This window comes from Sinocyclocheilus anshuiensis, unplaced genomic scaffold (assembly GCF_001515605.1).
Source record: "Sinocyclocheilus anshuiensis isolate Anshui unplaced genomic scaffold, SAMN03320099.WGS_v1.1 scaffold1455, whole genome shotgun sequence".
Lineage (NCBI taxonomy): Eukaryota > Metazoa > Chordata > Actinopteri > Cypriniformes > Cyprinidae > Sinocyclocheilus > Sinocyclocheilus anshuiensis.
Genome location: NW_015541012.1, coordinates 509,752 through 535,823, shown reverse-complemented (window position 1 = coordinate 535,823; position 26,072 = coordinate 509,752). Strand labels below are relative to the sequence as shown.

General features: G+C 37.6%; 1 protein-coding gene across 4 annotated transcripts in view; it reads left to right on the top strand.

Annotated features, from left to right (window-relative positions):
* The window catches only part of sez6b (seizure related 6 homolog b), a 195,437-nt gene that overhangs the window by 111,264 nt on the left and 58,101 nt on the right, over positions 1–26,072 (top strand). For all 4 annotated transcript variants that reach the window (XM_016488765.1, XM_016488769.1, XM_016488766.1 and 1 more), the window contains exon 4: positions 16,574–16,763. In XM_016488765.1, the coding sequence (XP_016344251.1) occupies positions 16,574–16,763 (190 nt within the window). The remainder of the gene's footprint in view (positions 1–16,573; positions 16,764–26,072) is intronic.

Genomic DNA, 26,072 nt, shown 5'->3' with positions numbered 1-26,072 from the left:
AAATTTACAATATATAATAATTATATTTATAATAATTGCATTATATATTCAAAATTATATCTATATACACTGGTGGCCAAAAGTTTGGAATAATTAAGATTTTTTTTTATGTTTTTGAAAGAAGTCTTTTATGCTCACCAAGACTGCATTTATTTGATCAACATACAGTAAGAAGAGTAATATTGTGAATTATTAGTACAATTTAAAATATGTTTTCTGTTTAAACATTTTTTTAAATGTAATTTACTCCTGTAACAGAAAAGCTGAATTTTTAGGAGCTATTACTCCAGTCTTCATTGTCACATGATCCTTAATGATTATTAATAATATTTCTTATTATTATCAATGTTGAAAACAGTTTTTGCTGCTTATTATTTTTGTGGAACATTTTAATTTTAATTAATTTTTTTTTCAGGATTCAAACTTAATTGTACAACATTTATTTGAAATAGTAAAGACTTTTATAATGTTACAAACGATTTCTGTAACTTTTGATCAATTGAATGCATCCTTGGTGAATTAATTTCTTGCTTTTTTTAATCATACTTACCCCAAACTTTTGAATAGTAGTGTATCACAGTTTACAGAAAAATATTAAGCAGCAAAAAACATTTTCAACATTATTAAAAATAAGAAATGTTTCTGGAGCACACACACGTTTTTATGTCCTCCACTTGCCGGGGTTTTTTTTTTTTTTTGTTTTTTTTACTCTAGACCTGTTTCCATGGTATCCAGCATGTGCATTGATGTGTTTTTGTTAATAGATGGGAACAGACTGACAGACGGACTGATGATGATTTCTCATTTCAAAGGGTCACTCTTGTCTTACACTCTGGTATCAATCCAAACCCCAGCCAGTCCTTATCAGTTCACAATGTATTTTAATTCCTCCTTCATCTACTCAAAATACAGTTTTTGTACCCCCTGACCAGGGCCTTCAGATATAATGTGCATGCAAACAATAATATTTTAGCTGCAACCATCTTGTTTGCCTCATTTTATTGTCGCCCTCATTCAGTGTACGCCTCCATGCAGAGAATGAAAAGGGCCATGGAATGAAAGTCAGGCAGTAGTGAACAGTGCTGCCTTCCAGCAAATTCTCCCCAATGCCTATTAAAACCTTTCTGGCCTGGTGGATTGCATGTGTGAGGTTAAAATTGGAAATGCATTAAATTGAACAGGGGACCTTGAAACTGGGAACGGGGCTGGAGAATGGGATTGAAAGGGCATTTTCTGCCTGCTCAGGCCCCTAAAGAATTTAATTGTCTACTCACAGCTACTCATCTGTCGATAAATGCAAAAAGGGTAGATAACGAGGGGTGTGTTTTGAAGAAAAATTAAAAGTGAAGTGTGGAGTTGGATGATTCATTGGAACAAGGCTTGCATATTGGGTTACATATTGACCATAAGGAAGACTCAAGCATGTTCGTATACTTCCACTGTCAATACAGCCAAATGTGTGATTCATGTGTGGCTCTCCCACACAGTTTTCGTCAAGAACTGGCATTCGTTTGTTCTAAAGTGAGAACAAACCGGCTGGGCTTCTTCTGTTAAGTACAGGGCCAAGAACAGAGAAACTAAGTAGGTACTCAACTTAAAGGGATAGTGTACTAAAATGTGTTCCATAATGACAAAAAAGTGGTAAAAGTATGATAAAAGTGATTCATATGACTTTTACTTTATTTCACAGTAACTTTCAATGAGGAACAAACCAAAAACGTTATTTTTTTAAGTTATTCATTGATAATTTGACCTCTGCTCAATATGTTCTTGGTTTGTTTGTGATGGGTTTAGCAATGTCTAGTTTTATTATATTCAAGTTTTTTTTTTGTATAGCGCTTTTCACGATACAAATCGTTGCAAAGCAACTTTACAGCAAACTAAGTTTCTACAATATTTAGTGGTAGCTTATCAGTGGTGACTGTCAGTTAATGTACATATGGCAGAAATGTAAGGAAAAATCAATTAAAGATGTAATCAAACAGACGATGAACACTATTAACAGCAATTATTATATGATGCAATCAAACTTATAGCAAAATGTGGTAGTTCTGTATGTTGTTTCAGGGTTGGCATCATCTGAGGTCCTCTGAGGGGTTGGCATCATCATCTCTCTATATGAATGGTTCTTTTAAATAGGTTCTTTTAAATGAACTGATTTACAAAATTAGACTGAATGAGTCATTTTCGAGGGCATACTGATTCAATCCAGTTGCAGTGGTTACCAGTTCACTGGATGGTAAAATAATCAGTGAATAACTTCAAATTTTAGACTGTTCATCTCACAAATCTGTGATATGACTTTAGAAGTTTTGGAATATAGTGCATGGCTCATATGAACTACTTTCATGATACTTTTTATGGTACGTTTGTGTTATTTTTTTAAGATTGAAAGCTTCAGTCACCATTACATCACTGTAATTATGTAAAAAAAATTACTTCAGTTAAAAAAACTGAAATTATTCAGAATTGTCCTTTTGCATTCCAAGGAAGAATTTTCTTTTCCTTCCCTTTAAGCATCATTTTGTTTTTCATTATTTCTATACTTACTCACTATTATGTTCACCACATTTAATCACTGCCTGCGTCCTCTGTCGCCACACTTCTGTTGTACTTTGATTACTCTTCTATTGCTCTAGCAAGACTTTGCAATAGTCCAAAGGGCTGAGAGAACACAATTATCAAATTATGATAATGCAGTCATAACACCACACAGGGGACGCGAAAGCACAGACAAGCTCTAAAAGGTGCTCGTGAACAATGCTCGACATTTATCTCCTCAGATACACCTGTGAGATGGTGCGAAAAACACAGAATGACGGCGATGGCTGTAGCCTTCCACCTTTCCCATCTGAGCCCGAAGACTTTTATGTGCACGTCGTTCTCATAATCATCAGGCCGTGTCTCTCCCCCCGCCCTTCCTGAAGGTCGCTGGCCACCAAGGGCGAGTTCTTCTGCGCATAATCCTTTCTGACACCGCTTCAGTGCCATTTTCACTTAAATACAGAACGCTGCTGTCGACACCACTTTGCTTTACCGTAAAATCATATACGACAACTGTTAGAGAGAGCTGTTGCTGTTGTGTTCTGGAGTTTTCAATGAAGCAGCTGCTGTTTGCACTTCTGATCATGATTTATATGATGAATATGTTGAATAATACAAATTTTAAATCTTTTTGGCTCATCGGATTGTTTAATGAACCTTCACACATGTAGCAAGCAATGAGGTGAGGAAGAGAGCAAAATGTTTTTTGGGTCAGTGACATGAAGCTCATTTATAATCTATTAATTTATTTAGAAATATATTAAAATGCAGTTCATGCATACAGTGACTAGGAAAAAACGTGATGAGCATTTTTAGATGGTTAATTAAAATTAATTGTAATTATTTCTTTATTATTTTATTTATATTATTATATTCACATTTTAATATAATATAAAATAAACAATTTTATATATATATATATATATATATATATAGGGAGAACTGGTTTGATACAATTAAGAAGCTGTATTCAAAAATGAAATTATTCAAAAGTAGTTTGGCATAATCATTCCTTTGGAAAAAAATAATCAAACATAATCAGCACACTTCAGACTCACGCTGTGCATTAGTAGTGAGGATTTTTCAATAAATCTTTCTGCAGGTTACATCATTATGCCAGAAGGTGGAAACAAGTAACTATATTTATGAGTAAGTCATGAATCTTATTTTCAGTCAATATGTTCAAAAGCGCATTCTCATTCAGGAGCACAAAAGAAGTGACTTAGTGGATTTGGAACAGCATACTAGCATACTATACTACGTTTAACATATATTTCTGTGGCAGAGATAATAAGAGTAGTATGCTGTTTGTGAATTCATTGACATTGTCTTTATGAACAAATCATTGAATCATTCACTTCGTTCAACAATTCTGATTCATTCAGGACGTAAATGATGCTGTTGTGTGTTGCTCAAAGTCGAGCAACCATTGAGTATTGCATCTAAAATGTAAGTTATTTAATTTTTTTATACTAAACTGTTGTGTAAAAGCTGTCACACATGGTTGTGATTTGGTGGTAGGAACAAGACCCACGAAACGGAAAATGATCAAGGTGAAAGCACTTACATTAAACAATTAAAGGGATAGTTAACCCAAACAAGAACATTCTGTCATCATTTACTCATCCTCCACTTGTTCCAAACCTGTATGAGTTTCTTTCTTCTGTTGAGCACATAATATGGAAGTCAATGGCTACCGTCAACTGTTTGATTAACAACATTCTTCAAAATACCTTCTTCTGTGTTCAACAGAAGAAAGAAACCCACAGAGGGTTAGTAAATGATTTTTAATTTTTGACTCATTTGGGCTGATTTTTAGACAGATTTTGCACATATCATAAATAAAAAAGAGATATTACGTCCTTCAGATACTTTATGCACTGGTGTTATTTTAGAATAATAGCTTTACACACTATTTGAGTTTGTGTTTTGCAATATTTGCTTTATTTCGGTTTGTATTTTCTCTCCTCTGACAGAAGCGAAATTGTATGTAAATATAATATTGCTAATGCATTGAGAATGTGGAGCTTTGTTACCATATCAATAAAGCTACTTCAGTCTAGAGAGAGAGAAATGGAAATGGAGCGAGTGAGAAGTAAAAAGACAGAGTGAGAGAGATATAGAAAGAGTAATATGAAGAGCGAGATGAGGGAGTCCATTACTCATCATCAGGCCTGCAGCCTCTCTTGCAGGTCTCTTTTGTAGCATGTTATTGTTGTGAGGGATTTTAAGTTTGTCCAGGGCGGCTGAGGCAGAGTTTTTAGATGTTGAGAGTGTAGCGCTGTACTTTAGAAGCTTTTCAGGTATGAGTGTGTTTGTGTCCATGTGTATGTGTGTGTATGTGTTTTTTTTTTTGTGGGGATTTGGCCTCGGCAGGTCAGCTATCAGCTCTCTGCAGCCCTCTCAGCTCCCTTTGATTTATTCTTTTGCAAGGGCTCTCCCCCTCTCTCGCCTCGCTCTGCCCTGGACTCCCAGAGGTCACCTTTTGGAAGATTTCAGCCTCAATTTTCTGCACCCTTTAAAATGCACATCTAGGCATGTTCACTCAGCCACAGAGGGTGAGACGAAATTTAGACAAGAAGAAAGAAGTGCAAAAGCGAGAAAGAGAAATGAGACAGCTGTTCATTATTCAATCCATTTTGCAAAAAGAAACTCTTAGGCTCTTGATTAATGGAAAGCAATGGGAAACGGATACAATAAAGACTGATGAGCTCTACGTGTTTGTATAAATCTGAATACTGAAGACTGAATGTTTTGTAAGTGGCAGTTAGAGACAGAATTTTAGAATGAGGTTTTATTTATTTTAAAGTTACGTTGCAAGCAGAAATTAGGTTAATTTAGTTTGGTACAATAAATGCTGCATTATACAAACAAACAGAATGAAACCTATAGAGAATAGGAAATAGAAGTAAAAACTTTTAAATATTGTGTAAAATGAAAAAAGGAGGTATGATTCTACATTATAGGTCACAATTTATTTTTGCAACGTCTCACTCAAATTACTATGCTGATATTATAGTTCAAAGGTTGAGTCGGTAAGACTTTTATTAATGTTTTTGAAAGAGTCTTATGCAATTTATTCAATTAAAAATACAACAAAAACTGTGATGTTGTGAAATATTATTACCATTTAAAATAGCTTTCTATTTTAATATAATTTAAAATTCCTGTGATGGCAAAGCTGGATTTTCAGCAGTCATTACTCCAGTCTTCAGTGTCACATGATCTTTCAGAAATCATTCTAATATGCTGATTAAGTGCTCAAGAAACATTATCTTATTATCATATTATCTGTTGAAAACAGTTGTGCTGCTTCATATTTTTGAGGAAACTGAGAGAACATTTTCTCTTTGCTGAATGGAGAGTTCAAAATAACACTTATTTCAAATAATAATAATAATAATAATAATTGTTTTGTAACAATGTAAAGGCACTTATTTTCACGACTTAATGCATCCTTGCTGAATAAAAGTATTAAAGGGGTCATAGGCATGACGAAGCAGATATCATCCTCTTTTGGAAGGCCAAACAAAGTAGTTTCGCTTTCACAACGAAGCACACAGCGCCTTCACGACATGATGGCGGTGGCAACAATACTACAGCGAGAATAAAAGTCATGCCTTATTTCTTTGCGTGAACATTTGGGCGGCGTTATGCAAATCTTCCCAGATAGTGACGTAGGTATGTGGGGGCGTGTTAGAATGAGCCGTTTTAGGTAGGCGTGGCTGACTCTTAACTTTTATAAAGAATATCTCTTTGGATTTGAGACTTTAGTCTTTGCAACTTTACAGATCTTCTTTATGCACTAAGAGCTTGTAACACTCCAAAGAGAAAGGAAAAATTGAAATCGCATCATATGACCCCTTTAATTTCATTGAAAAAAAAAAAGAATGTTATTGTTTAATATACGCCATGTAAGATGTACATTAAGATACGGTTTTCCTTAATGCAAGGTTTTGCTCTGTGGTGGGATTGTTGATTGATTGTTTTATGAATTACTTTTTGGGGGATGGTTGTTGAAATTACACAGCTTGCCGACTGCTTTTCTGCAGATTGTCATGCCAGATTGGTACCTTGTTCTGTAGGATCAATCAGGAGATTAGATTTTGTTTCTCTGAAGAGTATCACAACAGTCCCACCTGGTATTTTTTTTATTGCATGCCACTCCTTTCATCAATGTGTCTATTGGTCCTTCCTATTATCATCAGGAACCCCAGACCAAACATCCAGCACTCAATGTGAGCTTTATCTACAGCTGATGTTTACTATTGTTAGGCCTAGACAAGTTTGTGTACTTTTTCACTTCTTCTCCAATGAATGAAGCTAGGAGTAGTAGAGTCTTATTGGTAACGAAAAGCAAAATCAAAATTAAGTTTTTATTTAACCAACATTTACTCACAACTTATTAAAATTTAATTGTAATGAGAGTGAAAATAATAATAAAATAAACAAGGGGCAGAATAGAAGTTAAACAGATGCTGTTCAGACATAACAATTGCTACCACACGTAACAGCTAGCTAGTGACTGGCCACTTGAATCAAATGAAATGACAGATAGCCTATGAAGCTTTTCTGAACACATTTGGTAAGAAGAATAGATGACAGTTCTCTAGCTAGTGTCATTATTATAAATATTCCCTTTTCACTCAGGCAGACAAACCTAATGGAGAAAGAGAATCAATATTTCCGTGAAATGTCAGCTTTGACTTGTCTTTGTGAGATGCTCTGACTATTTGTCTTGTAGATTGCATAAACAAAAGATGAGTGACTGATGTGTGTTGCATGTTCAATATGGATTTTAATGGTTTCTTAATGGAAACAAGACGTATCTTTAATTGATATGTTGGGAATAATGCAAGCGGCACATTTCAGTGGATTTTCTTTGTGCCTTTTGTAAGTGACTGTCAGAATGTGCTTGGTTTTTGACAATTGTTCTTGACATGAAGCTGAAAAATACTGTAATATTGAGATTGTTTTGTTTCATTCAAATGTTTCAAATGATGGGCAGCACAGGCGTGAACAGAAGGAAAAAGATGCCGACAATGAAGCTCTGTCATTGTTTTTATATCAGCTTAACCCAGATCACTCTATTGTTGTTTTGAATAAATGAAGCACCTGGAGCAAAACGATAAGAGGATGATTAATCTTCAGGGAAACTTTAGAGGGAAAATATTTTTAAATGAAAGAAAAATTGCTGCGTGAAGTACTTTTCTTGCTGAGTAATGTCTCCGGAGACAACTTCAGCAGCGGAATCGGAAATTTCCTCCATCTCTAATTGAAAAGATCCACAGCTCTGCTCAGTACTGTATCCAAATGAACTCTGCCTTCATCTTTCTGTTTCTAAAATCATTATTCAACTTCCATAATAGACCACCCACCCTTTATTTATACACATTTTTTTTCCCATAACCCTACCCTTGTTTTCATGTTGTCAAGATTTGCCTTCCTCTGCAATTTCCCTGCCGTTATTCAGCCGTGTTGCATAAAACCAATTTCTGGTGCGGCGTGCGAGGGGATTGTAGTGATAATGAAAAAGAGACTGGTTGAGGTGAATGTTAAAACGAGATAAGCGCAGACATGGAGAGTGTGTGAATGCACCCCCCTTATGTGACATAAGTGTGATGCACATATTACAAGCATGTGGACACCCGTAGTGGAAGGGCTGAATGGTACAATAATAGCCTGTTATGGCTTATATATAGTCTGTTTTCTTTTTTCATAGCAAAGAAATGCATTAGGTGACGGCATATGTGTTACCAAGCTGTATTGCACATTTGCATTTGAATTTGATGCAGGTTGGGTTATTGCAGAGGTAGTACCTAGAGGGAAATATTATTGCATAGGGGTTGCTCTTTCATACCTTGGGAGACTTAAAGTCGGCATGACATGAAAATTTTTCTAAATGCTTGTTATTGATCTCACTGTGAACAGTTACTTCATGCATACATATTTTTTATGACCTTGTAATTTGTAGTTCTGTCTCAAAATGTTTGATATTTTTGATAATCCATTACACTCGGATGTACATCACAATATGGAAGAAAGAACCTGTTGCTACTTCTATTTCATCACAACTTTTTTTGTGTGTGTTACGTTTGAAAATCAGCTTTGTCTCAGTTGTTTCTCCTAAATTTCTCAGGATATGTAAAGATGGTGTGAATATCATTGGTCAGATGAATTTGATAAGGAATGTTTGCAATCCCTGGATTTTGATATTAAACTTGACTTTTGATGTTGAATTTGATGTTAAAACTCTTCTCACTATTAACTAGTTGCTTATTAACATGCATATTACATATAGTGCATGCATATATTGAGAATTGGTCCCCAAACTAAAGTGTGATCTAATAAGTTAACTTAAGATATTACTTAAATATGATTAGCACAATGATTTTTAACATTTTTCAATTTTGATATTAAAAACTGGTTGGAAATCTATATCTAGGTATCTTATAAATCTAAGTATAATTGCAATTATTTTATTTAATTGACAGCCATAGTTCTGAACCTTTTAACGAATAGTCGCATAAAGTATATTGGTAATCAAATTGGTGATATGTATTCTCAAAATGTCTTTTTTTATGTTCCACAGAAGAAAATAATTGTGTAGGTTAACATAATAATCTATAAATAGATTATTTAATTTGGAATAAATTGTCTTTGTTAAATCACTTTCACTCTTTTTGACACGGTATAAATGTGGAGAAGATGCATTTGAGATTACTGGGGTCTTTTATTATAAGAAACAAGAGATTTACACAAGTCTCATTTGCTCTCTATTAAATCCTGTTTCTGTCTAGGAGAAAAAATTGAGACATTAAAGAGATGTCATTTGCAACATTTTTTTTCCTACAGGTAATGAGAGCGTTTCTGGGCTCTTGGGTTCTGTGCTCAGTCTGTCCTTACATCTTGTGAAGAATATCAGTATTCACAGGGCCTATTCATGGTGGATTATTCAGGTGCTCAAATAGAATGGAAAATAATGAGTGTCGTCTTTGTACGCCTTGACAAAAGTCTCAGGCTGTCAGTGAGCGTTAATCTCAGGGTTCCTCTTTATCTTGTCACCGGCTTCAGGTCTGCAGCGATATGGCGCTTCAGCGAGGAAGGTCATGCAAATGACACGTGGAGGACGTGTCTGATCATTTGCAGCACAATGGTCCACATGCCGTCTTCCTTGGGTAATGTGCAAGGGGAGAGGTGAGCAAGATAAGGGCCATCAGAGCCGGAGTCCATCTGCGAATTTTTGCACGGCTGTCAGATGGATTGCCTAGGTATGGCCCCTCCAGATGGCACAGATGGGTCTCTTCATCTCTCCTCTTCTACACTCGAGGCACTCCTAAATATAGCACTAGCGCCCTGATCTCTTCAGATGACCCTGTGTCTTTCCTGCCCGTTTCAACTCATCCGCACCTATGGCCCAGATCTGTACCGGTGTACGAGTGTTACATAATTTCCTGTTTGCTCTTAATTACAGGCTCTAATTAGCAGCCCAAATACAAGAGTGTTCCCTTCCCAACCTTCTCTCTCAGCTCCAGAGGAATGGACCCTGCTAATTAGAGGAGATTTCCATCCTTCCTGTTATCCCAGAGAAATGGAGCCATGGGAATGCAAGAGAAGAACGCAGCAGAAACAGAAAAGAAAGAGCATGCAGGGCTTTTGGGCTTTTTCTATTCTTATACAGTGACACAAGGGACTATTCGACTTTTACGTGACTTGGACTTGCATAAAAGAGAAGCTCCATGAGAATTCCTCGAATACACAAACACATCAATCAAATCCAAACAATGCACATCAAGTCACTTCAAGCTCTGCTTGTATAAACTCTGATGGGTTTATAGTGTTACTAACTGGCTTGGCAATGGGAGAGAGAGCGAGTGAGCGCAGTTGGTGACCACACTATATCAGATCAGTATTGTCATCTGCTGTCCTTCATATAGGGATAGCTTGAGGCGTGTGTGACCCACATAAGCAGTGATGTGCATAGAAGTGAATGCCACACACTCGCCTTGACAAAAGTCTCAGGCTGTCAGTGAGCGTTAATCTCAGGGTTCCTCTTTATCTTGTCACCGGCTTCAGGTCTGCAGCGATATGGCGCTTCAGCGAGGAAGGTCATGCAAATGACACGTGGAGGACGTGTCTGATCATTTGCAGCACAATGGTCCACATGCCGTCTTCCTTGGGTAATGTGCAAGGGGAGAGGTGAGCAAGATAAGGGCCATCAGAGCCGGAGTCCATCTGCGAATTTTTGCACGGCTGTCAGATGGATTGCCTAGGTATGGCCCCTCCAGATGGCACAGATGGGTCTCTTCATCTCTCCTCTTCTACACTCGAGGCACTCCTAAATATAGCACTAGCGCCCTGATCTCTTCAGATGACCCTGTGTCTTTCCTGCCCGTTTCAACTCATCCGCACCTATGGCCCAGATCTGTACCGGTGTACGAGTGTTACATAATTTCCTGTTTGCTCTTAATTACAGGCTCTAATTAGCAGCCCAAATACAAGAGTGTTCCCTTCCCAACCTTCTCTCTCAGCTCCAGAGGAATGGACCCTGCTAATTAGAGGAGATTTCCATCCTTCCTGTTATCCCAGAGAAATGGAGCCATGGGAATGCAAGAGAAGAACGCAGCAGAAACAGAAAAGAAAGAGCATGCAGGGCTTTTGGGCTTTTTCTATTCTTATACAGTGACACAAGGGACTATTCGACTTTTACGTGACTTGGACTTGCATAAAAGAGAAGCTCCATGAGAATTCCTCGAATACACAAACACATCAATCAAATCCAAACAATGCACATCAAGTCACTTCAAGCTCTGCTTGTATAAACTCTGATGGGTTTATAGTGTTACTAACTGGCTTGGCAATGGGAGAGAGAGCGAGTGAGCGCAGTTGGTGACCACTCTATATCAGATCAGTATTGTCATCTGCTGTCCTTCATATAGGGATAGCTTGAGGCGTGTGTGACCCACATAAGCAGTGATGTTCATAGAAGTGAATGCCACACACTGTACTGAGACTGTCAGTTGAGAAATTCCTCACTGTGGCATTTGCTGTAGCTTAGCATCTGTAGTGTGGCATAGCTGGATGTGGGTAGTTGTAGTAAGTTTAGAGTAGTTGGATTTTATTTTGCACTGAAAAGCTTGAGCAGTTGGTGAGTTTTAGTATTTGGAGTTATTTCCGGTCCTTTATGTCTGCAGAATGACCTATACACTTTTAAAATGTAATATTTTAATAACAACTTTTAGTATTTGTTAAAGTTAGAACTATTTCTGATAACATCAACAAAAATCCAGTATCTTTTTGTATTACTATTATTAATTTTTTTTATTATACTCTATACATTAGCATTCGAAAGTTTATTGTCAGTAAGATTTTTTTAAATGTTTTTAAAGTCTCTTATGCTCATCAAGGCTACATTTATTTGGTTTTCTGATTATTATCAATGTTGAAAAAGTTGTGCTGCCTTATACATTTGTGATACTTTTTTTTCTCAAGGTTCTTCATTGAATAGAAGGTTCAGAAGAATAACATTTATTCGATTATCATAATCTTTTGTCATTTTTTCTTTCTTTTTTCTTTACTATCTCATTACATATATCCTATTACACTACATTATTCATGTTGAAAGTTGTGTCCCTTCATTATCATCCTTTCAGGATATTGTCTTCTCACAGACAAGTTGAAGTCAGAAGAGGAGATAAAGTTATTTGTCTAATCCGACTGGAAAAGGTGCCTGTTTCAAAGAATGGCCCTTGAACTGGTATCTGTCTGGTATTTATTTGTAAATCAGGCGTTTATACTGTACCAGAGAGGGGTCATGCTTGTCAGAGACAGAAAGATAATCAGTGATGGATAACATAGAAAAGCCAGTGCTCTCATTAGCTTTGGTGCATCAGAGATAATTAAAGAAGCCCTCCTGGATACATGCCTACTAAAAGAGCTGAGCACATGGACATCACTCCTCTTTCCTTCACTTTTTCTACCCCTTTATCTTATCTCTTACTTTCTGTTTAAAAAACCTCTCTGTTTTTTATGGGTTTTTGGCCTTTATTTGCTAGGACAGAGGCAAAGAATCAGGATTCGAACCCTGTGAGTACCGCAGGATGTCCTGACCCACTACACCACGGCTCCGACTCTGTCCCTTTCTTTGCTTTCTTTCTCTCACTCAGATCTGAAAAGCTGACCTGCAAAATAAAGCGTGTTTATTTATGAGGTGTCACCTCAATTATTCTGTATTTTTTATTGCTGTAAACAGGAAATCAGATTCAGCACAGCCCAGGAAGGCAGGAGAGCAGGAGCTCTTTTTTTAAAACTCAGACATGGCTAGAGGGGTTTTCTGCTAATTCTCTGTTAATGTGACACAGCATGCATTTCCAGATTAATTAACCATCCGCCTGCCCTCAGAGTGCTGATACAGTGAGTGTATCAGTGTCTCTCTTAGGCCATGTACACACAACGCAGCTAAATACAATAACAATTCAGTTAGTGACAGCCATATTTACATTAATCCACATGGTGTGTAGAACCATGCTGAGTGACTGGTTTTAATGCACTGACACTTTTTGGTCCCTGACAACTTGCCTGAAGTGCCATGCTAGAAAATCATAGAAACATACGAGATATGTGTGGTATGAGCCTTGATTCAGTCACAAGTTTTTAAACCTGCATTTCTCCACTGTAGTTTCTCCCACCAACCTTTATATATCAACATTTGTAAAATATAAAGTAAAATATAGAAAATAAAAGTTAAATAAATGCTGTGCTGTTCTTTTAAACATTCTATTCATCAAAGGATCCTGAATGTATCACAGTTTAATGACTGTGAAAACTGGAGTAATGACTGCTCAAAATTCAGCTTTGCCATCACAGGAATAAAGTACATTTTAAAATATATTTAAATAGAAAACAGTTATTTTAAATTAGAATAATATATATTCATAATATATAATCAATGTTCACAATTTCACAATATTACTGTTTTTACTGTATTTCTGACCAAATAAATGCAGCCTTGGTGAGCATTAGATACTTCTTTCTAAAGCATTACTCAATATATGTGTATATTCACACACACACACACACACTATAACACACTATAATATTGGATGTAATACGAATTACTGATTTGATATTTTGATATTATTTTAGCACAGTTTCCATATGGTAGTATGATTATATGAATGATTATATGCATCAAATAAATGTCACATTCTATCATATTTTCACATATTTTTATACTTCAAATTCCAATCTCATAGTAAGAGAAAATACTGACACGCCTTTTTATTTATGTCTTCATATTGACTTTGGTCTATACAAATGTAAATTTGGATGTATTCTCCCTTTAACGCCTTTTTTGTATTTGGGACACAAAACACCAAGCTTCCTGTTTCCCCCGTTCACACTATAGCATATGGGGTCTCTGGACAGGCCAGGAGCGCTGGGATAGTTGACATAATTTCCCTTTATTCTGAACCTGTCTGTTTGTGCTCTGTGTAAAAAGCGGCAAACATTTTAATCAGCACTGACCCTGAATGTCACAGCGGTTGCGCATTTACATGCCAATGTCTGCATCTGACTGACAGTCATGTTTATGCGAGGGATTACATGCGTGGGGTAGACAGTCGGGCCCGGTGCCAATGCAAATTGGATTATGGTGAGCAATATTCTGGAAATATTTTATTATCCGAGGGCTTTTAGTGTAATGTGATTACTTTGTAATGCACTTTTGTTTTATAGACTGCTTCAGCACATTGCAGCTCTGGCTTTATTAAGCGTGAATTTATTCTGTAGTACACATCATCAGGTTGTCACCTGTTGCCTTCACAGCACCCAGGGGCCTCTAAGAGTGTCTCCAGCAATCCCTATTTAAATTCAAGCCTCATCGTTCGCCGTGGACGAGTTTAAATTGTGCTTTTTGTAAAACTTTCCTAATGGTAAACTACAGACAGCGGCATTAATTCGAGCTGAGAGTTTGAGTTGTCTTCCTGTCGTGAGGAGTTACGGGTGTCTAGATTGAGGGCGATGCGTGCGAGGCCTCATTAACCTGCCGTCACGTCTGCGTCTATGCAAGGTCTCTCCTTAGGTCAGATTCATTTGCCTGCATCTGATTAAAGACATTTTCATTACCTGAGAAGAGCGCAACGGCACATCCCAACTGATCCCAGATCAGCCACAATGGCACAGTTTCACGGCAGCACGCTAGTTGAATAGGTCTGACTTTTTTGTTTAGCGTAATTGTAATTATTCCTCAGACTCCCACTATTTCACTTTGCTCCATGTCACGACTTCCACCCACGCTTGCAGTATTGGATATTGGCTCATGCAGTTGTTGCATGTGTTGTCTAAAGTGGTAGACGGGCAGAACGAGAAGTAATGGGTGGCTATGGCTTTCTATTAGTGACAGGTGAGGATATGCATGCTGGCTTCAGCAGACAGGACATTGCCCGTGGTGCAATTACCATGCAGCATGGCAGACAGACAGGCCAACACCATTATGAGTGCAGTCAGTGTGGCAGAATGTGTCACCCCACTGCTATCTCTGCATATCCGAAAACACGTCAGTCTGTCCTTCTGGTTCTGTGTATTGTCCAAACTTTTCCATGTTTAAACACTCCTACACCACGAGTATTTAAAGACCCTATTAAATTACTTAAGTGCTTCTGATTGCATGAGTCACATTTGAAACAGTGGGGGGAGGCACTTTTACATTCCAGGTTATTTAAATTTTATTAAAACTTTTTTTTAAATAAAACCTACAATTCTATAAAAGTTTTAATATTAAAAGTTTAATACAATTATTTTTATGTGTTGAGTCATTTCCACCACACTGAACAATTTAGGCCCAAATCGTGTGGCAGAATGTGTCACCCCACTGCTATCTCTGCATATCCGAAAACACGTCAGTCTGTCCTTCTGGTTCTGTGTATTGTCCAAACTTTTCCATGTTTAAACACTCCTACACCACGAGTATTTAAAGACCCTATTAAATTACTTAAGTGCTTCTGATTGCATGAGTCACATTTGAAACAGTGGGGGGAGGCACTTTTACATTCCAGGTTATTTAAATTTTATGAAAACTTTTTTTTAAATAAAACCTACAATTCTATCAAAGTTTTAATATTAAAAGTTTAATACAATTATTTTTATGTGTTGAGTCATTTCCACCACACTGAACAATTTAGGCCCAAATCGTTTTTTCCCCCTCAAAAGTAAGTATACTTGTGAACCAGTGAGACAACAGTAACTAAAATGAGATGAAATGATAAAATACAGTTTGTCAGCAGGTAATTTTTCAGCATTTCCAATCAGGCTGTAATTTTATCAAATAGTGTAAAAATAATATGATTTTTGGTGCATTTAAGACGATAGTGATATTTTCGTATTGCTTATATATTATTGTAGTATCTATTTATTAGTTTGAATTAGCATTTAGTTTTTTTAAATTAGTAAAAAATGTTATTACTTTTTTAATATTTCTATTTAGTTTTATTTTGACTTCAGTTTTAGTTTTAGTCATTTTAATAGTTCAACTGAAACATTTTATTTTAGTTAGTTGCCATGGCAACATCTCAAGGCAACAATTTTGGCACCTCAAGGCAACATATTTAAATTTTATTTTATTCCATCTGTACTGTAGACTGTAGAACTGTAGAATGTTCATGTTGCTCTTTATCAGACAATGAAGATGGATTAGTTAACAATAACAATATTAGATATGTGAAATGCTAGCTATGGAATTAGTCATAGCAAGACAACCGAGTCTGACATTTTTTTCCAAAAATGTTTAATCTCCATCCGAGAAAAATATTCAATCATTTAGATATGGTGGAAATAACACTGTGGTGGGAATATTCATGAATAACTCTCTTGTGATGCATGAATGTCCACTGTTGGAAGAGCTGGGAAAAGGTCCACAGGGCCCATAGCTAAAGAAACACCTATTACTATGACAAGTTCAAAGCCACAAAGCTTACTTCGTTTTTAACTGTGTCACTGCTCTCTTTCTTCTCTTATCTCTCATAACATTAAGGTGATGAACGTGAGCCTGGCTGAGGGCGATGTGGTCAGATTTGAAGACCTGGGCGGCCGGGAACCTTCTGTGTTGGCCAACGAGTCCATCTTGCTGAAAGGTCTGGTGGTACGCAGCTGGAGCAACCAAATCTCCATCCACTTCCGCAGCCGGCAGCCGCAGTCCAGCTCCTTGCTGCTGCGTTATCAAGGTGAGCCATCGTGCGCGCCAACCTCTAAGCATCTGCTTCATCTACTTCCTGCTAATTGCGCTTGTGCCAGTGTCTCCAGCTGGCACGGGTCCAGCGCTCTAGACAAACCTGTTTATGAGTGTACACTTACTGATTAGATTGGCACGAACGATTAGTACTCTGGGAGTAGGGAGCTCTCAATCATTGCTTTCTATTAGGAGCGACTCTCTGTGCACTGAAGGGGAAACACTCCTTGTTATCTCATGTCAACATAATATGCTCATGTTAGCCTGAAAATGACAGCTGCTGTCAATAGGCCGCATAATTACAGTGGAGAATGACTTGGATAATTCTCTGCTAATAGTCTTTTAACAGAGTCATCAAGGGGAGATCGGCACAACAGAAAAGGTTACGGAGCGCTGATGTGGCCTGTCCCGCACAGCACCGCATTTTTTTTTTTTTACGCGGGGCGATAAAATGACATATCATAAAGCCGACTGGATGACTGTATACAGGCAAATTCGTTTGTTACTGTGAGTTAATGAACTGTGGCGGGTTTGCAGTGGAGTAATATCATTTTTTGCACATCCTTAATATGCCTTGTGAATAAGAAAGTTGTTTACATGCCACCCCCTCTTTCTGTCTCTCTCTCTGTCTTTATGTGTGTGTGAGGGGTAATCGGTGGTGTTCAGCTTCTTAGAAAAGAAGCTGTATATTCCTTCTATTAGACTTATAGCAATCATCTGCAGGAGCCAGACAGCACATATTTCATAAAGCTCTCTGTTTCTTTACAAAACTTCCAATTACTTCGCTCCGAAGGCCCTGCTCCCCCTGTTTCCGGTTCAATTTAATGTTCTCCAGCTGTTATGTTGGGTGGATGTGAACATGCAAGAGCAGCTAATTTTGCCACTGGGTTTACACTCGCCTTGACATTGATATAATGGCAAACAAGGAAGAAAAGGAACCAAGCAGGGATTGAGATCTAGTGTAAATAAACAGTGCAATATGGCTGTAGATTTAGGGATGGACAAAAATGATATGATTACTATATTTACTCAGCCGGTTGTCATTCCGAACCTGTGTGACTGACTTTCTTCTGTAGATGACAATAGGAGAAATTTAGCATAATGTTCACACTGCACTTCATCAGATAATAAAGATGGATGGTGACCAGGCAACTCCAGCTTGCCCTCAGTGAGCGAGTCAAACGAGCGCGGAAAAGGTACATGTGCCAAATGAGCTTCAGTATAACAACGGAACTGCGGTCTGATGAGATATTTTATGTCAGTAAAAACTTTCCTGTCCTGTCAGCCGTTTTACTGTGCTCACGGCGCACGCTCTTCAACTGTACGCGAAAATGAGGTGCACGCTCACTTCATAAATAAAGCATACATCGTCAATTAAGTCATGAAATTACCAAAATGGTGATTAAAACTGCAAAACTGTGCATGCATGTATGTGCATTACATTTAAGAACGTCTCTCAAATGCATGCAGCCTACTGAAATATTCTGCAATTTGAGATCACAATATCGCAAGATAATAGGCTATGTAATTTTGTTTATTTATAATTTAATGCACAAGTAGGCCAAATATGAGCAAATTGCAGTTAAATGTAGTAGAAAATATGTGCAAATTTTTCGTTAATTTGTAAAGTACAAAAATGAAACCATATTTAAATACATGACAAAAACTTATTTTACATTCTTACATTATTTTCGTTTGTACAGAGCTCGATTTAGGTATGACAAAAGTGCTGCAATAAATACATTAAACCATATTTAAATACATGACAAAAACTTATTTTACATTCTTACATTATTTTCCTTTGTACAGAGCTCGATTTAGGTATGACAAAAGTGCTGCAATGAATTCATTTTGACAACTAATAGAATGTTAAACACTGACTGATAACTTTTTCAGGGTTCATTGATTATATAAAATTCAGTGAAGGTTAACTATAGTTATCTGCATGTCTCATCCATGAGTGGGCCTATGCAATGATGGAGAACAAGCAATGGTGCAATGGTGAAAACACATGTTTGTGAATCGGCATTTTATTTACATTTGAGAGAAACTTTGAGAGATTGTAAACAAGGATACAAACTAGCCACTTTTCACTGAAAATTGCCGTTGTAAATTCAAAATAGGCCATCTGTGTAATTCAAGTAGATTCAATGAGTTGAATCTACAAACTCTTGCTACTTCATACTTCAATACAAAACAATGCTGAACTTTGACAAAAAAATAGATTTTTAAATGTTATAATAGTGATTTTATAATGTCAAAATTTAAATCCATTAGCAAAACATGTGAAAAGAACTATATTACAGAGTAGTAAAGAAATGGTAAAGGAGACAATAAATGATCTGTGTGATCATGATCTAAATGAACAAATGGCTGTGTTTTGACATGGATGAACATGTATCTCCATTTTGACTGCCTCAGCTTTTTTCAAGGCTTTGTGTTGTGAGCATTAGAGTATAAACACATCAAACTCTTTTATAGTGCATTGAACTTTGATCTCTTGTCATGTGTCTATAGCAAGGCTGTTTTCTACTTTACCTTTAACGCAGATCTAACACACCATTCCTGTCTCAACATTCAGCAGGCCGTACAGTTTGACGGATGACAGATTCTCTAAATGGGAACCTCCATCAGAGACATGCACATTAAAGATTTAGACCTCTCAATAATTCAGATCACAATGAAAGGACTCTCGCTGCCCCCCTTTGCATCTGGATAAAGGTTGAACACAAACAAGGCAGGACTGATGGAGTGAAGTTAGAAATGGAGGCTGTTGGGGTCTGAATGGCCTTTCAACAGGTAATTGCCCCCTCTGCCGCACCACCACTCAAATGCCACAAGCTTCAGATGATGTCACTCTCATACAGCACTGTAGAGGAAGCACATCTGTATGCATATGCATGTGTTGCAGGTAAACAGCAATGCTTTAGATGGGGTATTATGAGCTGAGGATCTCAGTCCTGCCCCAGTAAGAGCTCAGTTGTGTAGTTGAGCCGTGATTAAGTCGGCTGATCTGGGCTGAGCCTAGCCGTGCATGGCGGGCTGCTGTGTGAGGTGATGGCTGAGGAAGCTGCTGTAATATCCTCCACCCTGCCGCTCGCCCCTCCCAAAGGAGATTAGCCCTGCAGGGTGAGGGATCACCTGCTGAGATACACGCGCTCACCCACTGACACACATCCTCAGCAGAAGCAGGGCTCCACTTCTCGCTTTTTTTGTCTGTTACTTTCTTTACAGTCTAATTTGACCAAAATTCACACTCACCAAGCACCACATGCAAGTAAAAAAAGACTTTTGCAACAAAATAAAAGCATTACTGGCCAGTTGGCATGTAACCTTTTGAAGAAAACGTCTCAGGTTACATCACTAAGGTGGTTACTATGAAGCCATAGAACCAACCAAAAACATCATAGGTCCAGTAGGAGCAGGAAGAACTTGCAGGAAGCAAGAAGATGCAGGAAGCTTCCACCTAACCTCGACCCCTAGAGGACGCAGTTCGAAGTTCCCATGAAAGGGAATCATATTTTTTTATTTATTTAAGGCTTCAGTAAATTAATTGACTGTTGTGAGTTTTTTTCTAGTGACACTTTTTTTTCCTTTTATATAGCTAACTTTGAACTTCAGTTAGAGAGATTTCCTGAATTTAAACTACCAAAACAATAATATGAGAAACAAAATAGTTTTTTTAGACATGTTTTTTACTGAGATTTCACTATCATCAGTTTTTTTCGCTATCACTCACTAAAAAGATTTGATGATTTATTGATGGATATTGCATAGCACTAGCATTGCTAATGTTATTATTAGATGTCAGCATTTAGGAATTTTTATGGTTGTCTTTAAAAGTAACGATCAGTTAATTGCGAACGTTAATCCTGCAAAACATGTATATATACTGTAGATACTTTACTGATAACATAAAGAAAATAGAGGTATGTCTTCCTCCATCAGATACAGATACACTACCTTTCAAAATTTTGGTGTTTTTAATAGAAGTCTCTTATACTCACCCATGATACAAATTACAATTTTTTTTATCAAAAACACAATAAAAACAGTAATTTTGTAAAATTTCATCACAATTTAATGGCAAAGCAGAATCTTCAGTAGTAATAATAATAATCTTTATTTTTATATAGTACCTTTAAAGCAGTTTCTCAAGGCACTTTACATAATAAAACAAACAGATAAAAATACAACACATACAAAACAAAACGGATGCGCTGTTTTCGTTCAAATCAAGGCGTAAATACACGTAGAAAACGTATTCTTGTGTCGCGGCTGACACAGAATAGCATACGCTGCTTGCGTTCAGCGGATATTCTCCAAAATGGCGCTACGGTGATGCAGAGAGACACAGAGGAGACGAATTGTTGAATAAAGTCGTTATTTTTGTTTTCTTCGCGTACAAAAAGTATTCTCGCCGCTGCATAACGTTACGGTTGAACCACTGATGGCAGATGGACTATTCTGACGATGTCTTTCATACTTTTCTGGACCTTGACAGTGTAATTTACTTGGCAGTCAATCGGACAGTCACAAGCCTCCCGGTTTTCATCCAAAATATCTTAAATTGTGTTCCGAAGATGAACGAAGCTTTTACGGGTTTGGAACGACATGGGGGTAAGTGATTAATGACAACATTTTCATTTTGGGGTGGAGTATCCCTTTAAGAGAATAGGGACTACCCTTTTAGACCATGCGCCGGGCGCCGACCATTTTTCCCGTCCTTAAACTAGCAAAAGTGGATTCGGACACGGCCTAAGCACAATTGCACCATGCGCTTTAGACCATGTGCTTAGATCGTTAAAATAGGGCCCTCTAACTTCCTGTCTTACTGAAAGAGTAAGACAGAAAGAGGTTTTCCATTAAAATATAATTATATACTGTATATATATATATATACAGTATATACATTAAGGTCTGATTAGGTCACATCTAGTTGAAGTTAAAGATAAACATTCTTGAGCCAGCCGGTTGTAACTGGGAATGTCACACTAGTATTGGGTCAATATCTCTCAAACCAATCAGGAGATCTGTACTCTCAAAATGGTCAAAGTTTATTATTTGCTGCTTGAACATAAAGTCTAAATCAAAGTATTTTATGATACAATCTTATACGCTGTGTTAGTCGTCCTTTGACCTTATTTGTCAGCAAGGTCTTAATGGAGGCACTGTAAATGCTGTTGCGCGCTGACAGACTGGATTTCTGTGATAGATGGGAATGTGGTAGTTTTATGTGTCTAGACATGCCCTGCCTTGACTCATTCACACACCTCTTTCCTTCTGACCCTGCCCACCTGTGTGGCATTGGACCGAGGCCCTGAATCCCAAATGATCTGGAGCTCGCCACATCCGGATTTTATTTCAGTTCCGCCCTTGTGGTTTATAGAGCGCTAGATGAAAGTAGAGCCGGTAATGGATCTCATGGTGAGCTTGACTGTGTTACAGGTGAGTTGGAATGGCTGTAAAGCAAAATTAAACAATTCAAACTATTCAGTGTCTATACGGTGTCATAGATCATTCAATTCCCTGAGTTTTTCTGTTCTGGAAGATGATGGCGCTTTGATATTCCATTCCGTTTGATCCCTAGGTTCACCTTGTCTGGTGCGAAAAAAGTGTTTTCGTTAGACAGGCGTGCAAGACGAGACAGATCTGATTATGGATGGACACACCGTCTCTGAGAGAATGGCTAATTAATTTCCACATAATGAGCTGCCTCTTTTGAGAAGTTGACAGGCTAATGAATCCTGCCCTCTCATCACAGAGTTATGCCTTGGAGCCATCCAAAAAAAAAAAACCTGGACCAGCACAGTAAGAAGAGTCATGTCAGGTCATTTCAAAGCCTGGCTTTAAGAGTGAACAATACTGCAGGTGTGAGTGAGGCCATGGAGATTGATAGATGAAAATAGGGCCATTCATGAAATAAGAAAAAGAGCAAAGGAGATTTTGCAATGAAAATGCTCCACAATTAACCATCAAACACTCTCCTTCCTCTGCTTCTCTGTGAGAAATTGCTTTAACATTTAAAGAGTCGGTGGGTTGACAGAAAGAGACGGTACCACGCTGAGTCCCATAGAATTACACGTTTTCTCTGGATTTGAGCGTTAGTCGAACAAGAGCTGTAATTCTTTCCTTTCTCAGTTTTATAAGCGCCGTTATCCCTTCAACATTATGTGACCTGCCACTCTGTACACAGTATGTCACCTTTCTCACCTGATTAGGGAGTCGTGTCATGCATCCGTGTCTGATTTGTAGGCCTGAAACCTCCACGTCTTGGTGCAAACGTTGCCCTTCTCTGTGATAAACGTCTGTATGGATCAGTGTCTTTGACGGCTGCGTTAAAAGACAGGCAAAGTTTCCGTAAAAGAGCTCTGACATTTAGTGGTGTCAGAGCGTTCGGCGGCTGAGGTGTCAGATCAGCTTAAGCAGATGTGCGGCTCAGGCTGTATTTTACCTTTATGCCAGGTTCACCTCTGCCTGAGGCCGTCTCAATTCTGCAACATTAATTTTCATGCTCTCGTGCCGTGTGTGACGGCCAATAATAAAAGGCCAAACCGCCCTCTTGTTCAAGTCTATGACTGAGGAGTTTTTATCTCCCACTGTTGTTCTTTTTTTTCCTCATTCTTCTGTAATTTTGTACACCCTACACTTAGTACATAATCAATGTGTCTATTAACTTATCAGTAGTCTAGTCAGCAGGTGTTTGCATCTTATTTTACATTGATAATTTGACTTATTTCTGTGTGAAACATAATATGATTTTATCTTTTAGGAACTGATTGGATTGTAAAAAGTGGCTGTTACATACATGTAACATTGGTTGAAGTGAGAGACTGAAAACTAAAGGGCGGATAACACGTTACAGTTACTATGATATGGAAAGTCATCAGAGCCAGTGATTTCCCATAACATAAGCAAATGAGCAAACTTCATGCAAATGAGCAGCAGCAGCAAAGTAATCAGCCTAAAACAGTGTGATACTGCTGTCAAATGTAGAAATAAATTTTTTATTCAGTTTCCATCGTAGTTTATACATTTATTTATGTTATTGAATTAAAAATTAAAAATATCCTAATATAAATGCTTATTTATATATTATTTAATGTATATTAAATTGGATACGTTTTTTTGGAAATGTTATTTGCATATTGGTGTTTAAAGTCAGAATTTCATCTATTTATTTATTTAAAAAGTTTATTTTCTGAATTAAATTTTTTTTCATCTTAAAAACATTTTTATCATATATAATTTTATGTATATTTAATTATAGAATTTTATTTATATGAAATTAAAGTTTTTTGGGGTTTTTTTGCATCTTGGTGCTGTTAATCGGAATTTTTAAGTGATATCCCAAATTTTGCTAACGGGGGGAAAGATACCATAAACGCCTCTTAAAATAGATTGACGTTAACTGAAAAAAGTTATTTCAGATAACATTACAATCTTAGTTTTAATACCATTTCAAATACAATCATTTTTTTCTCTGAAAACACACGCATCAAAGAATCACACATAATAAGACCAGAAACATGTATTATGTTGCTAGGAACATTTGTCACATCCACAGCTTTCTTTGCCAGACATTTTGGAATCAATAGAATTACGGTATAAATTAGTCTGACTTCCGCTGACTGACTCCCCATCCACTTGATGATGATTGTGATGATAACGGCCTTGCGTGAACACTTCTTGGCAGCTGTTAGCTAACCATAGCTAATAGCTGTTTCAAACGACATGCTATTCCAGCACAGCGACAGTAACATCCAGGCTGTTCTCCACTGGTGGTGATGGTGGGTTAGGACAGAGGGAGATCTAGTGTGTAGAAAGAGTGTTGACAACTCACTGCCGCACAGATGTTAGCATAGCTCCAGATCTTCCATCCATTTATTCATAAGCCCTCCCTCTCAGCCTGTGATGTTCCAGGGAAGAGAGCACTTTCAAAAAGGTGCACTTCCCACCCCTCTCTAGAGGATGTAACCAGTCCTGCGTCTGATCCAGGAAATACAGTATCATGAGACTAGGCTCTCCAAGATTTCTGTGTGAAGGTAAATTCAGTTGATAAAGAAATAGCTGGTGGCTTGTATGTGATTGTGTATCTAGCTGCACATGTCAAGTACACGGGCACTGAGCAATACAAGCAGACAAAAATCCTGTGATCCAACTTAAGCTCACTTGAAAAGTGTCTGACCAGCCTACAGCTTTTATGTTTGTTTGAAGCACAAATGAGTTTCTCTCTCTGTAGTTCTCGACGGTTTCAATGCAGTTCCTCCAAGGCTGGCTTCTGTTTTCCGGTTTGGTCGCAACCCTGAGACTTTCAGAAATAACATACAAATAAAAGACTTTGACTTACAGGAATCATCTTGGCTCAGCTCATGAGGTTTAGCCAAGCAAAGAAGAAGAATAAAAAGAGATTTTAATTAGCCCCTTTGGCAGAGTGTGTCCTTGTCTCTGTCCATGACGGCTGCAGATAATGAGGTTGGCATGCCCTTTCAGGTTAGTTAATATCTGAAAAGTAGCCCATTTTAGAACCGTTTAAGTTGAAATGAAATGCTGACCGAGCCTGGCCAGCCAGTTCAGTGGCCAAAGCTCTCAAATGTCCATATGTCTTCGAGAGTCGGAGAGCATTGAGGGACTTGTTCATCAATCTTCAATGAGCTTACACAAGAAAACCTGCGTTCACATAAGACGACCCCTCTGCGATCAAATCTGAAGGACTCTCACGTCTGAAGAGTGATCTAATAAGAATGATCTGAATGTAACAAAACGAGCATGAGAAGTGCCGTGCTTTAATTAGACAGAAATGAGAAACAACACAGGCTGAATCCTCATATCCAATTAGCTGAGAAGTGCTATGCGCCGCCAACGTCTCAGAGAACAGAGCTGCACACTCATACGCCAAATTATGTGGAATTGTTAAAAATGATTGACTTTAGATATTGAAATTAAGTGTGTGAAACATTCTCCAAGTTACATCTTCAGTATCCAGCAGTGGTGTGGTGCTGGATTGGCTTCCTTTCAGCTTAACTTGGAATTTGAAATTGGTCAAACCCCACATGAAGTTGAATTTCTATCTATCTATCTATCTATCTATCTATCTATCGTTCTATCGTTATATCATTCTATCGTTCTATTGTTGTCGTACATTCTGTTGTTCTAGTTATCATTCTATTGTTCGTTCTATCTGTCATTCTATCATTCTATCTATCTATCTATCTATCTATCTATCTATCCACAGTGTTGGGCAGTAACGCGTTACTGTAATTGTATTACTTTTTTAATAACGGAGTCATTTAACGCGTTATAA